This window comes from Eptesicus fuscus, chromosome 10 (assembly GCF_027574615.1).
Source record: "Eptesicus fuscus isolate TK198812 chromosome 10, DD_ASM_mEF_20220401, whole genome shotgun sequence".
Classification (NCBI taxonomy): domain Eukaryota; kingdom Metazoa; phylum Chordata; class Mammalia; order Chiroptera; family Vespertilionidae; genus Eptesicus; species Eptesicus fuscus.
The window spans coordinates 78,600,961-78,614,808 of record NC_072482.1 but is presented as its reverse complement, the minus strand read 5'-3'; the positions used below and the strand labels follow the sequence as shown (position 1 = coordinate 78,614,808).

At 42.9% G+C, this 13,848-nt stretch overlaps 1 protein-coding gene and 1 pseudogene across 1 annotated transcript in view; both read right to left on the bottom strand.

Moving 5' to 3' along the window:
- TMEM244 (transmembrane protein 244) overlaps positions 1 to 13,848 on the bottom strand; it is a 45,454-nt gene that overhangs the window by 26,835 nt on the left and 4,771 nt on the right. The window contains 6 exon segments of the mRNA XM_054722682.1: positions 2,320 to 2,364; positions 4,134 to 4,163; positions 4,166 to 4,225; positions 4,228 to 4,254; positions 11,574 to 11,647; positions 12,309 to 12,394. Of these exon segments, the coding sequence (XP_054578657.1) occupies positions 2,320 to 2,364; positions 4,134 to 4,163; positions 4,166 to 4,225; positions 4,228 to 4,254; positions 11,574 to 11,647; positions 12,309 to 12,394 (322 nt within the window).
- On the bottom strand, positions 6,370 to 10,135 carry LOC129150524 (protein-associating with the carboxyl-terminal domain of ezrin-like; annotated as a pseudogene).

Genomic DNA, 13,848 nt, shown 5'->3' with positions numbered 1-13,848 from the left:
TAGAATTCCACCTACCTGAACTATTTAGTTGTATAAAAATGGCCCAATGATTCCAGTTTGTTTTAAAAGATTAATCCAGCCTTACATAAACCCAATGTTCCTTTTATGGCAGTGAGAGTGAGACATCATTGAAGGTAAAGGGCCCTGAGGTAAGAGCCCTTAGTGAATCAGAAGCCTGAAAGACCCACACAACTTCCTCACACAAAGACCCTTCAAGTATGAGACCAAGAGATAGAATTTTCTAGATGGTTAGCCACTATTCTCTTATATCTAAATTTTTAACTCAAGGAAAAACAAAAAAGTTTACCTCAGACATCATTTGACAACTATCCTCTGAGTAACCCAACCCTGGTTATTGAAACTAAAATAGTCACCCAACTATTTTAAGAAATTCTATTGGCCATTCCATTATGCCAAAGTTGACTCTCTTTCATATCAAGGTGACATTTGTTATGTGACTGAGCTGGCTGGGGCTCAGTAAATTTTGTGATATTAATAAAATCCCAAAAAGGTAAGTTCTTGTTTTTCATAAAGAAAAGATCTTTCCACTTACACTTATAGCATGTGTATCTTTTTCCAATTTATTAAAAATTTATATCTTTGAGCCCTAACCAGTTTGGCTCAGTGGATAGACCATCGGCCTGCAGACCGAAGGGTCCGGGGTTTGATTCTGGTCAAGGGCACGTACCTCGGTTGCAGTCTCCTCCTCAGCCCGGGCCCTGGTCAGGGCGCGTGCAGGAGTCAACCAATTGATGTGTTTCTCTCACATCTATATTTCTCTCTGTCTTTCCCTCTCCCTTCCACCAATGGAAAAATATCCTCGGATGAGGATTAAAAAGAAAAAAAAAAGATACAAAAATTTATATCTTTGAAATATTTATACAAAGTAAAATATGAGTACTTTGTACACTTATTTTCTGTATGTGCTTAACAATATTAGAGAAAAGTATACATCTAAGAATTGGATATGCAAGGTAAGTGGAGAATTAAACACCTATGAAGAGATTAGTAGGTAATATTAGTAATTATGGTACCATAAATAGAAACTCAACTTTAGGGAAAAGCATATGGTAAAGCACTGCATATCCATTTTTCATCACTAAGAATAAAACTAGTTAGATAAAAACTATTGCCAAATTTACTGAAAAGAGGAAACCTAAAAATATTTTGTGGTCAATACCTATCTTAACTCAAAGAAAAAGCTTTAGAAAACTCCACTTTCACTTGGTTAATGTTCTTACTAGATATATAATTGATAAATTCAGATGTGCAATTTATGGACAGAGAAAAAGAGATGAAATTAAACAGTTTCTCTTATTCTTGTACTACTAAAAAGACAGTACTGCCATTCTTATGAAAAGAGAACCAAAAAATTATGTCACAAAATATATCCAGTTTTATTCCCTGTAATTTTAGAATGATAAAGCCCATGACCCATCTTCTGGTCCAATTACCTGACCCACTTGAAAATGTTTTGTGCCCCAATCCTATCTAATAAAGAGGGAATATGCTAATTGACCACCATGCCCTCACAAAGATGGCAGCGCCCATGGCCAATAAGGAGGGAATGTGCTAATTGACTACCACACCCTCAAGGATGGCAGTGCCCAGTCCCCTTAGCCCTGCCAGGGTGGCAGGCGTGTGGCACAGCCGGGCCCGCCCCCAGGCAGGTTCAGCCGCTAAGCACGCCTGCCTCTGGAGTCTCCCCGTCCCCTCAGCCCCCCAGCTGCCCAGGGCTAGCCTGAGGCTCAGGCAAGCCTTGGATGGCAGCTGCCCAGCCACTCAGGGCCACCTGAGGCTCAGGTAATGAGGGCTGGCCAATGCTTACACTGCCAGCAGTGGCAGCAGCAGACGAGTGATGGGACGTCACCTTCCCCTGATCGCCTCCTGCCCTTGAGGGCTCCCATACTGTGAGAGGAGGCAGGCCGGGCTGAGGGACCCCACCCCCCACCTCCAGTGCATGAATTTTCATGCACCGAGCCTCTAGTTTATAGATAAATATATATTTATTAGAGGCCCAGTGCACAAAATTTGTGCACTGGTAGGGTCCCTAGCAGCTGCCAGCTGCCAGCCAGATACTCCCTCCCTTCCCCCCGGCCACCTGCCACCACCGGGGCTTCCCTCCCTTCCCTGTCACCTGCCACCACTGCCAGTCAGGGCCTCCCTCCCTTTCCCCGGCTGGCCCCATCCCCTGGTCAAACTCCCAGATGAACTCCTGGTCCAAAGGACAATTTTCATACTAAGCTTTTATTACATAGGATGTTATATATACATATATATGTAATACTATATAGGTATCATATATGTGCATATAAATACCTATAATAGCCCACCAATGTAATGTCAAGGGAAATTCCAACATAACTGCAATAGAAAAAAAAGGTTAATTTTAAAAACATATTATTTTGTTACTTGGAAAGCAATACTTTTGTTTGGTCAATTCATATCCACATAAAACAGAGACATTTTATTCACATTCATGAAATCAAGTACCCCCAAATTTGTACTTAAAGTAAAGGTCATTTGTCAAGTCAGATATTTGAAACTTCTCTCCTAGAAATGATGTAATGATTGACCAGGTCTCAGGTCAGCTCACAAAGGTGATTTGATGTGATATGCCTCAGAGATGGTCCTAAGACTATCCTGTGTCCTCAATGCCCGGCTCTCTCTGGAGTTCCAAGTCACTTCACTCTGAACTCAGTTCGAATGAGCAATATTTGTTAAGCATGTTCTATGTGCCATGTGTTAGACAATTAACTTGTAACTTTTCTGGGTCCAGAACCAATTGCTTATCTCAATCTTTAAGGCTGAACCACCTTATGCCCACAAGTCCTGCTGTGCATATCCTATGGCTATCTTCCAGGAAATATTAAGACCCACAATAAAACAGAGATTTAAGATGATGAGAGTTCAATGGTCCTCCAAGTTACTGAAAGAGTTTATGTCTCAGGAAATTGATGCTAGGGTATTGATAGTCTGGCATTTTCCAATAGCAGTGATGCTGGAGTGCAGCAATTCATTTGGAAATTGTGCGTTCTTAAGTTAAAGACTGATTATACCATTACTAAATGAAAGCACTAAAAAAAAATGAATGATTTAAGTTGTTAACAAATAATAATAAATTTGAATAACAACTGTGATTTATTACCATCCATACTTAGATTAGTATGTTTTTAAAAAAAATAATAGCCCTAGCTGGTCTGGCTCAGTGGATAGATCATCGGTCTGCGGACTCAAGGGTCCAGGGTTCGATTTTAGTCAAGGGCACATGCCCAGGTTGCAGGATTGATCCCCATTAGGGGGCATACAGGAGGCAGCGGATCAATGATTGTCTCTCATCATTGATGTTTCTCTCTCTCCCTCTCCCCTCCTTTCTGAAATCAATAAAAATAAAAAAAAAATAATAGAAGACAAGGGAGAAAAAGTTACAATGGGCATGTAGATTTTGAAGGAATGGATGAAGCTATCATTTACTCAGAAATTATTATATGCTAGACACTGTGTCAGACAATTTCTCATTCTCACTGGAACTTTACTAGGTATCTCCCATTTTGTAGAGGAGGCAACTAATATAAGCCATATTGTGACTTGCCTAAGACTAGACACCTGGTTAAAAAAAAAAAAAGTGGAACTTGAATTTGAATCCATTTTCTTCTAACTCCATAGATCACAGGTGAAAATAAAAACCCTTTTGTCTAAGAACGCAATAATCTTGTTACAATAATTAACTGGTGTTGGGAAGTTTGCAAGCCTCCAAGTACAGGTCTTGGGTTCCAGTTCCCAGTCTTTGGTCAATTTCTGCCTCAAAGAAGGATTTTATAGGAAAGGATTCCTAACAGAGGCAAACCCTGTACAAGTTAATGACAAGTTGAATGTGAAAAAATAGGAAGCCCCTGCATTTCAGTACAGTTTTGAATTGGAAGATGTAACCAGGCAATACCTGCTGAGGAAGTGGTAGAAGAACTTGGCAGGCAGGATGCGTAAGGGGAGAGGGTGAAGATCTTCCATCATCAGTTTTTAATATTTAGTCATCAGAGTACACTATGCATGCAGCAAAGTTCTACTCTTATGAAGCGATTTAGGTACAACATCAGGTTTAATACATTTTGTTTCCTTTATTTTATTTTGCTTACCAGTTGAAGTGATGGCAACATGGAGAACATTACTGAAATAGCATAATCCCAAACCCATTCTTCCACAACCAGAATGAAAAGCAATCCACAAAGTAGGTGACCTCAGTTGAGACTAAAAGCACTGCAAATGAAAGGAAGAATGTAATTATTTGGGATTAGAGTAATCCTATCTAATAATAGACAAATATGCAAATTGACCGCACCTTCACTACACCCAAGCCATGCCCACCAGCCAAGCCACGCCCACCAACCAATCAGGACGAGTATGCAAATCACCCCAACAAAGATGGTGGCTAATTTGCATATCAAGACAGCGTGGAAAGAAGCCAAGAGCTGCAGAAGGGAGTAAAGCTTCGAAGAAGCAAGCAAGCTGGGGGGGGGGGGGGTGGGGGGGGAAGAGGAGAAGGGAGGAGCGAAGGCAGGGCCGGGGGCGAAGGGAAAAGCAGGCGGGCTGGCGGAGAAGGCGGGGCGGGCGGCAAGGGAGGAGCCGAGGTGGGGTAGAGTGCAGCAGGAAATCCTATTGCAGGATTTTTCCTGCAACGGGAACGCTAGTTAATAATAATAATTCTGAAATGCAATTGGTAGCAGGACCATTACAAGTTATTCTGTAAAACAATCTTGGTAGAAATTTTCTTAATATTCCTTCTCTTAACAATCCTCAAATTTGGAAAATTTAATATTTTTTATCTCTTAATAAACCTTTAGACTTATAGAAAAATAACTATATAATTCCTGTTTCACATTCTTCATACTTAGCATTTCAGAAGGTAAAATGCAATAAAGAAAAGTTACTATGTAACGAATGCATGCTGATCTGTAATTGGATTGCAAGTCTCATTTTTAAGATGTATTAAAAACTAATGAAAAATTCAATTCTGAGTTTTCAGAAATAAAAAAAAAAATGTTAAAGTTTAGTGGACTATAACATTTCTTTGGTGCCATCCATTACCTAACTTGAAAATAAGTTCTTTTGAGTCTTTGTAATAAAATGGTACATTGAGATAGTCACCTGGGAAACATAACCGATAACCATGGATGAAAGAAAGCCTCATAAATGACTCCTGTGGATAGAGGCGCTCTCCTAAATCCACCAGTTGTCTCAGAGTGGTTTCCCTGAACGTGTATAAAGAGCCAGGACCACATACAGGTCAGGACCACAAATCTCTAAGAGTCTTGAAATGTGAAAGGTCAAGCTTTCGCCTTTGTCTTTGATATGGAACTTGAAGACTATAGTGATTTTAAAGAAGAGAGCCATCAAACTTTAAAGTGACAAATAGATGTGATATGCTACCAAGATCCCTTAGTAATGATATCACTTTCCATAAATATTACCTCTCTTTCCTTTTAAAACAGCAAATGATTGGTATATTCATATAATTCAGGAACTGATAAATCTGGACAAGTAAACTACATTAGTTTTTAAAAGCAAAAAGTAAAATAACCACATTATGCTCTATTATGCAGAAGTAATTTATTAACCAGCAAGCCAGTGATTGCCTACTGGTTGAGCAAGACACTCACCAAGAGCAAGTCCCAGGTGCCTTTGTTTGTAAAGGCCTCATACATACTCCTCTTTAATTCCATTTAATTTAACGGAACAGGTTTCAAAAGTTGAATGGACAAGTCATACTAGTTCCTTTTCTATTGTATGGAAATGCAGTTCTTTTCAGCATGTTCTGCCCCCCTAAAACTGAGCCTGTGGAAGCAAGTGAACTCATTGACACCACCTCTTCCCATCACATTCCCACTCCTACCTCCACCAGTGGCTCACAGAGCTCCCACATTATTACAGAGAATTAGGGAACAGATTAACCAAAGAACGTATATGAATATATGCATAACCCAAGGACACAGACAATAGTCATGTGAAGGCCTGGGGCGGGGGGGGGGGTGGTGGGTGGAGGGGGTTAGTGGGAGGAAAGAGAGGGACACCTATAGTACTTTCAACAATAGAGTTTTGTTTTGTTGTTTTTGTTGTTGTTCAGTTCGAAGTTCTTGTATTTACTTTCTTTACTTCCAGAATTACCTGGCCTTAGTCAGAGGCACAGGCTCTACCCCCAGCTGAGGGCCACACCCAAGGTCTCTTGCTTCCTTGGCACAGACTGGAAAAGCTCCTGGTATGAGAAAAACAGGATGCTTTGGGGTTTTCTTATCTGCAGAGCCTGCTTTTGAGGTATTAGTTTGATTTTTTTTTTAAAAAAGGATCCTTTTTCCTAGAGTTTAACTCACAGCATTGTCACCAGTTCAGCTCCCCAGCATCTCCCCAGCCTTCAGACTCCGCCTCAGTCATTTCTGCTGCAGCAAATTTTGAGGAAAACTGCATCCCCGGTGAGAGAGACTCTCCTTGTTGGGGATCACTATTTCTGTCCTCAGTACAGGGAGAACAAGAACAGCACCTGAGGGCTCACTTTCAGGTTCATGTCAGCAAACCAGTCCAACTCAGGGTGCTGCGCTAGCTTCTTTTTCACTTGAATGGTGAACTCCTCTCCTAAACCAAGTTCTGATGGACACTTAGGGCGCCTTTCTCGTGGTGATACTTTCGGGGCCGGGGCTGGGCCTGGCCTGGGATAGGACTGGTCTTTTGGGATCGGCTTGATGCCAAAGTCTTGGCCTCCTCTGTGCGCAGAAGAGAAGTGGGAATGGCCTTGTGCTCCCCCGAGGTAACAGTGATTCCACCTCCTGGGCTCACTGCGTTGCTGAGGCTGCTGTGCTTAAGGTCATCCCACGTCTCCACTACCTTCAAGTCTGTGAGCCGGGACCTGGAGGCCTCGCCTGGGTCCTGACAGTTCTACTTTCAGGCTCCCCAGGATCGCTCCAGCCGGACCCCTCCTCAGATGCGTGGGGACTTGGCAGGAGGTTTTCACTGTCTCCTGAGATATTTTTCACGTCAGAAAGTCCCTTCATGGGAACTGTCCTAGGCTGAGGAAATCGATCACTATTTCCACCTGTCGGGGAAAGAGTGGTGTAGGAATCTTGCTGTTGGTGCTTCTTGCCGCCGATGGGCCTGTCTCCAGAAAAGAGCCTTTAGGGAATACGCCAGAGGGGTTCTCCAAGGCCGGTGAGGTCTGCCTGTGCTGGCTGTCGATGAGGTGCGTGGGGGAATCAAACAAAGGTTTCTTGAAGTACCTTACACACCCACAGCGTTTCTCCTTCTGGGGAAAGGTCCACAGTTTTTGTAAAACTTGGGGCGGTGCGTTTGAAGGCCTTGGTTCTCTGTCCTCCCACAGCCATCGCTGGCCCAAGTAGGGAGACCAGCAGGCCGGGCTGCGAAGCCGTCATGGCCACGATGGAGCTGCTGGAGTGGCGCAGGCCCAGGAACACCTGTGGCGGGAGGACTGTCCTCAGCTGCTGGGGAGTGCGGTGCTCCCAGTAGGCCTCCAGGTGAGACTGCCCTACTGTGTGCACATGCTCCTCTGGCACCTCGAACAGCTGCAGCAGCCCGGGCCCCCCCCGGGGCAGAACAGGGCGCGTGACAGCAGGCGAGGGGTCTCTCCGGGCCCTCCGTCTTTTGGGGGGCCAAGCAGCTGAGGAAGGAAGCTCTTCACAGCCACTGGCTCCGCGAACACTAGCTCATTCAGCCGCAGAGGCACCGACCTGAAGCTATCCGTTCCTCCCACAGGCACTGCCTCTGTCCAGCAGAAACTGAAAGAATTCCGCCTTTTCCTCTTCCATGTTCAACTTTCCAAGAAATTCACACTCCTAGAAAGTCCCTCCCGAAGAAGCCTTGGGACAGCCAGGTGCAGAGCGCGGGCCGACACTGTGGGGTGGGCTCAGCCGAGCAGGGCGCGAGGCCTGCGGAGCTGCGGGGAGCGGCCTCCTGTCCATGCGGGTCTGGGAGCCGCCTTCCCACCTGCGTCCCAAAGCCATCGCGTCCCGTGCATGTGCGGGCGACTCGGGCGGAGATGTGAATTCTGGAGCCGTCCCTTCAGGAGGGACCAGGCGGGTCTCCACGGGCTGCCTGCTCCGCGGAACCCCGGGGGTGGCCCGGGACCCGGGCAGCCTGTCTCCATCCCTCCCAGCTCCCAGTGCCCGTGTTCGCTCCCAGGCACCCACGACAAGCAGGCGTGGCAGGCAGGCGTTAGGTGTCCTCTGAGGTGAAGGAGGATCAGAGCAGCAGGATGTGGGAGATCCCAGCACAGACCTCGGTGGAGGACAGCGTTTGCAAGGCCCCTTCCAGAGGCCGCGCCCGCCCAGTGAGCCCAGCAGCGCCATCTGCCCGCAGGTGCGAGGCAGGAACCTCAGCGAGCAGGGCCGCAGCTCCCAGGTGAGGGGTGAGTTTCCTTCACTGCTGCCTCCAGGGCAAATGCTTCCTTCTGCTTTTCTGGTTTAGGCTCTAATGATTTTCCGTTGGTTCTGTGCGCCTTCTTTTCCTAGGAGTACCGGTTAATAATAGCAGATTTTGTAATCAAAGAAAACACGACCATTTCAAGAGAAACATCAAAAGTGCTGTATTCAAAGTAACGTCCATCGCTAGCTACACATTTCCCCCATCTTTCAGGTAATTTGTGGGTACCGTCCCAATAGAACTTTTCTTGTTTGGAGGCAAACCATTCAGAGGCCCAATTTTCCACTTCTTCGTACGTTTTGAAGTGCTGCTCAGAAAGTGCGTGTGCCATCGATCGGAACAAGTGGTAATCTGAAGGAGTAAGGTCTGGTGAATACTGCGGGTGGGTTAATACTTCCCAGGCAAGATCTTTTCACGTGTCTTTAACTGGTTTTGAAGTGTGTGATGGTGCGTTATCATGAAGCAAAATTACTTTGCTGTGTCTTCTGGAACATTCTGGTCGTTTCACAATCAAAGCATGGTTCAAATTGATTATTTGTTGTCGGTAGCGATCAGTATTAACGGTTTCACCTGGTTTTAGAAGCTCCTAATACACCACACCTTCCTGATCCCACCAAATGCAGAGCATTGTCTTCTTTCCCAAGCGATATGGCCTTGCAGTCGATGTTGATGGTTGACCTGGATCAACCCATGATTTTGTGCGTTTGGGGTTCTCGAAATCAATCCGCTTTTCATCGCCAGTCACAATTCGATGCAAAAAAAGACTTTCTTTCCTGCCGTGGAAGCAACATTTTACTGATGACTTTTCAGTTTTCCATTTGTCTTTCGTTCAGTTGATGTGGCACCCATTTTCCTTCCTTTAAAATCTTTCCCATTGCTTGTAAACGATCAGAAATTGTTTGCTGAGCAACGTTTAATCTTTCTGCAAGTTGTTTTTGAGTTTGGCACGCATCTTCATCCAATAATGCTTGTAATTGTTGGTCTTCAAACTTTTTCGGTTGACCTGGACGTTCTTTGTCTTTCACATCGAAATCATCACTTTTAAAGTGTTTAAACCAGCGTTCACAAGTATCTTGAGATGGAGCATGTTCACCATAAGCTTCCCGAAGTATTCAGCAGCACTTTTCTTCAAAATAAAGTAATGAATTATAACTTCCCACAAATGTTCTTTTTTTTTTTTTTTGGCATGAAATACGACATTTTTAAGTGTAAAAATACCTATGATGTTAACACCTTCAGCAAATTTGACATATGAAGTTTTGAAGCTTGCTGTCGATACAACAAAATAGCATGCATATCAAATCACATATATATCAACATGTGTAACTCCATCTATTGAAAAAAATCCGCATCATTAACCGGTACACCTAGTATTCTTCTCGGGCTCAGGGCAGAACGGTAAGTCAGGAATGCTACTTGGTTCAGTGCTGGCCTAGAAACACCGTGGATAACTGTTCACCTTGGCGGCCTTGCTGGCCTTGTCTTTGTTTCTCTCTTGTACACAAACACCCACACGACTCTGCCACCTGCAGCTCGGTGGGCGGGGAACATGGCTGGTCCTGAGGGTAGGGTGATGGGGGAGGAGGGCCACGTACAGCTCCTCCCAAAAGCCATGATGGACCTGGACCTGCTGGAGGGTGGCGGGAGGTGGTCCAGGGTCTTGGTTTCCGTCCCCTCTTTGCCCCCTGTTGACACCAACCACCCTCACCTCCCCCATGAGGCTCCAACCACTACACCCACAGTCCAAGAGAAGTTTTTTAAAAAGAGAGAAATAGAGATGGCTTTTTATCAGCATTTACAGATTTTATAGGTTAACTCGCAGCTGCTCAAAAGTAGTGATTTTAGTCTTGAACAAACTTTTATTTGCATATATTGATAGAAAATATCTTTGTTTATGATATGAGAAAAAGTATGATCTAAAGCTGTGGTTCTCAACCTTTCTAATGCCGCGACCCTTTAATACAGTTCCTCATGTTGTGGTGACCCCCAACCATAAAATTATTTTCGTTGCTACTTCATAACTGTAATTTTGCTACTGTTATGAATTGTAGACCATCGGAAAACACAGATATTTACATTACGATTCATAACAATAGCAAAATTACAGTTATGAAGTAGCAACGAAAATAATTTTATGGTTGGGGGTCACCACAACATGAGGAACTGTATTAAAGGGTCGGGGCATTAGAAAGGTTGAGAACCACTGAAAAGGAAGTAGTACAAATTTTGAAGTCAAGATACCAGTGTTCTAGTCTTGCTGTACAGCTTAAGAGTTATAAGACCTTTAGCAGGATTCTAACCTCTGGCTCAGTCGGTTTCCTTTTCTATAAGTTGGGAAATGGAGTACTATTTATCTACCCCAAAAAGTTGTTGGGAGGATTTTAATTGAAAATGAAAGCAATTTGAAATGTACTTTCTGCAATACACTTTTCATGTCCTTCCTAAACATCGTCTCCTTGGATGACAAAATTGCTTAAACGGACAAGAAACCTGACCCCAAATACACGCCCAAGGTTCTGAGATGACTCATCCATTTTTATCTCCAAGATTAAACAAGTCTGGATTCTCACAGTAACAACTTTGAAGAGTCATGGCACTTATCTCCCTGAGCCCCAAATTAAAGCTCTAATAGGTTGAAGGTTTATTGATATCTTTGTACAAATGTTAGTGCTTTGTGAGAGGAAAGGACTCTGTAAATTGTGCCAGGCATCCTGGGGATCTTCACTAATCTCTGCTGTGTAAAAACACAGCCTTGACCAGTAGGCCTGCGTCGTGGTCCTATCTTTCACTGGCTGACCCATTTCATATCTCACAAACTACATCATTTTTCTACATCAATACACTAAGCCATTCTCCCTTTTATTTTTGAAAAGCACTTAATACACAAAGGTTTACCCATAATACCAACAAATAAAAATTGAAATAAGAACACGATCCACTTATTCCACTTACTCCATCCCATTCTGTCTTTTAGAAATAGCCACTTAAAAATTGTATAGTGCTTTTCCACATTCCTTTTTGAAGTCAGGTATAAGATACAGATGGCTGAGAGAAAGGCCTGATATTTCAAAACATTTTATAAAACAAAAACTATTTTGATTTTTGGAGGCAATTAGTTCACTCGCTGACCAAGACTGAGAATTAAAGTTGATTGCCTTTATAATTTGTGTTGGCCCATGAGGGATTTGTTTGGAAATCAAATGGTGCCAGGACATCCAATTCATCCACCCTGGAGATGTTACAAATGAAAATAGTTTACGCTGGAGGAGGCACTCCATAACTTTGCACATCAAGGTTTTGTACATCGCTCTTTACATACAACAGGAAGTCATTAGCTTTACCTGCTTTTGTGGCACATTGAAAACCAGCTGACTTGAATGGCAGCCAAACAACCTCTTTATCTGCATTTTCTTCTTTGTCCAATTAAGTCCATACTGTCCACTGAGTGTATTTCATTGTATCTGAGGTCTCGGCTGTAATCTTGGAAGTCCCCGCCAACAAATGTGGGAGGAGAACCCAATATTGTGGCGAGAGTATAGGGCTTGGAAACAATAAGAACCGGGTTCTAATCCTGATGGAGTTGTTAACTGTGCTCTTGGGCAAGTCACGGAACGCTCTGGCTTTAGTTTCTTATCTGTAAATTGAAACGATTAACCTCTGAGATCCCTTTCTGGTCTAAGATCTGAGTTCATTAAGTATACATCTGCTGTAACTAAGTCTGTAGTTGTGTGCAGCCATCATTTTCAAAGATGGCACATTGGCTCATTTTTACTTTAAAAAAAATAAGGAAAGATACCATTAAAAAAAAAAAAACCAACTGCACCCTCTATTTCATAAAGACAAGTCAAGTATGAAATGCAAATTCCTCTCATAGACAATGTGCTACTTACCTGAGCGCCATGCAGCCCAGGCTCAGAACCACGCAGTACACAGTGTAGAAGAGGATGACACTTATAAGAAGGTTTTGCAAAACAACCTACAGAGAAGACAGGCGTGAGCTCTAAGAGGCTGGGCTTCTTCACTTGGTTGTTGGTAACAAGTCTGACAAACAAAAGACGATGAATGACTACTAGATAGTGTTGGCCAGCCTTGCTTTGCCTGGAGACCCACAGGGTGGGATGGACTTCAAAGTGCACAATGGAAGTGTGCTGACTGGAGAGGCTGACATATTGCACATCCACATCAAGGATTAATGCAGTATATAAATTCATACCACATACCCTCCATCTCCCCCAACAAACTTCCTAAATGCCAATATTTATATTTTCACTTGATAAAATGTTTCTAAATCTCAGCTGTCAAAAGAGTAAAAATATGAAGATGGCTAAGAAATTTCCAAAAGTATGAACCAAAAACTACATAATAACACAACAATAATTAAGCCTGTGTGTAAGAATTCACAGAACAATTGGCTAAAACATAATACATGACCCCAAAATGCACCCTACCACATAATGAGGCTTAAGAAAAAAATCATTGCAGATAAATAGGAATCAGGTGAGTTAGTCAGCAAATAGCATTATGAAAAAATTTTGACTTCTAAATAGAAAAATCCCTTTAGATTCCAGTCTTGTACCAGATACCAACATAAACTTCAAATGCATTAAAAGCTTAAATGCCAAGAAATAGAATGGGATAAAATATTTGCAACATATGTCACAGGCAAAGGATTGATATTTGTAATGCATAATATTTATTTTTACAAATAAAAAAAGACAAACAAATCAATAGAAAATGGACAAAGTATATAAATAGGCAATTTATATGACTAAACATTTAAAAAGCCAATAAACACATGAAAATGTGCTGAACTTTACTATTAATCTTTTTATTTTATTTTCATTGTTTACACCATTACAGGTCTCCCCACTTTCCCCTCCTATTTCTACCTTCCCCCACCCCACTCTTACCTCCTGTTGTCTATGGGTTACTCATTTGTTCTTTGGCCAATTCCTTCACCTTCTTTCATCCAGAACCCACTGTGCCCTCCCCTCTGACAGCTGTCAGTTACTATTAATCTTTAAAAATATATTCTTGTGAATATAACAAAAACGTTAGCATGTCACATGGGAATTTTTCAGTTTATTCTTTTACCTTATGAATCTTTTTAAAAATCATCTTGTTTAGCCAACACTTTAACACTTTGGGATTATTCATTTTCTCTGAATGACCAATTTACCAAGTCTTTTGCTTGGCCTGGGTACAGAAGGAGCCCTCTACTAAAGGCTAGAAGAGAAGAGAGGTATTACAGAACACACAACAACCATGGCTAAAGGGACCAAATTTACAGATTTACCAAGAACGTACTTCTTTCAACTGCCTAAAAAATGGGTAGACTCTTGGGCCTAAGAGGGCATAGGAAACCAGGACTACAGGGTTCTGAGACCTTCAGAATCCCACACCCCACTGTCCCTTTCCTTACTACATCCT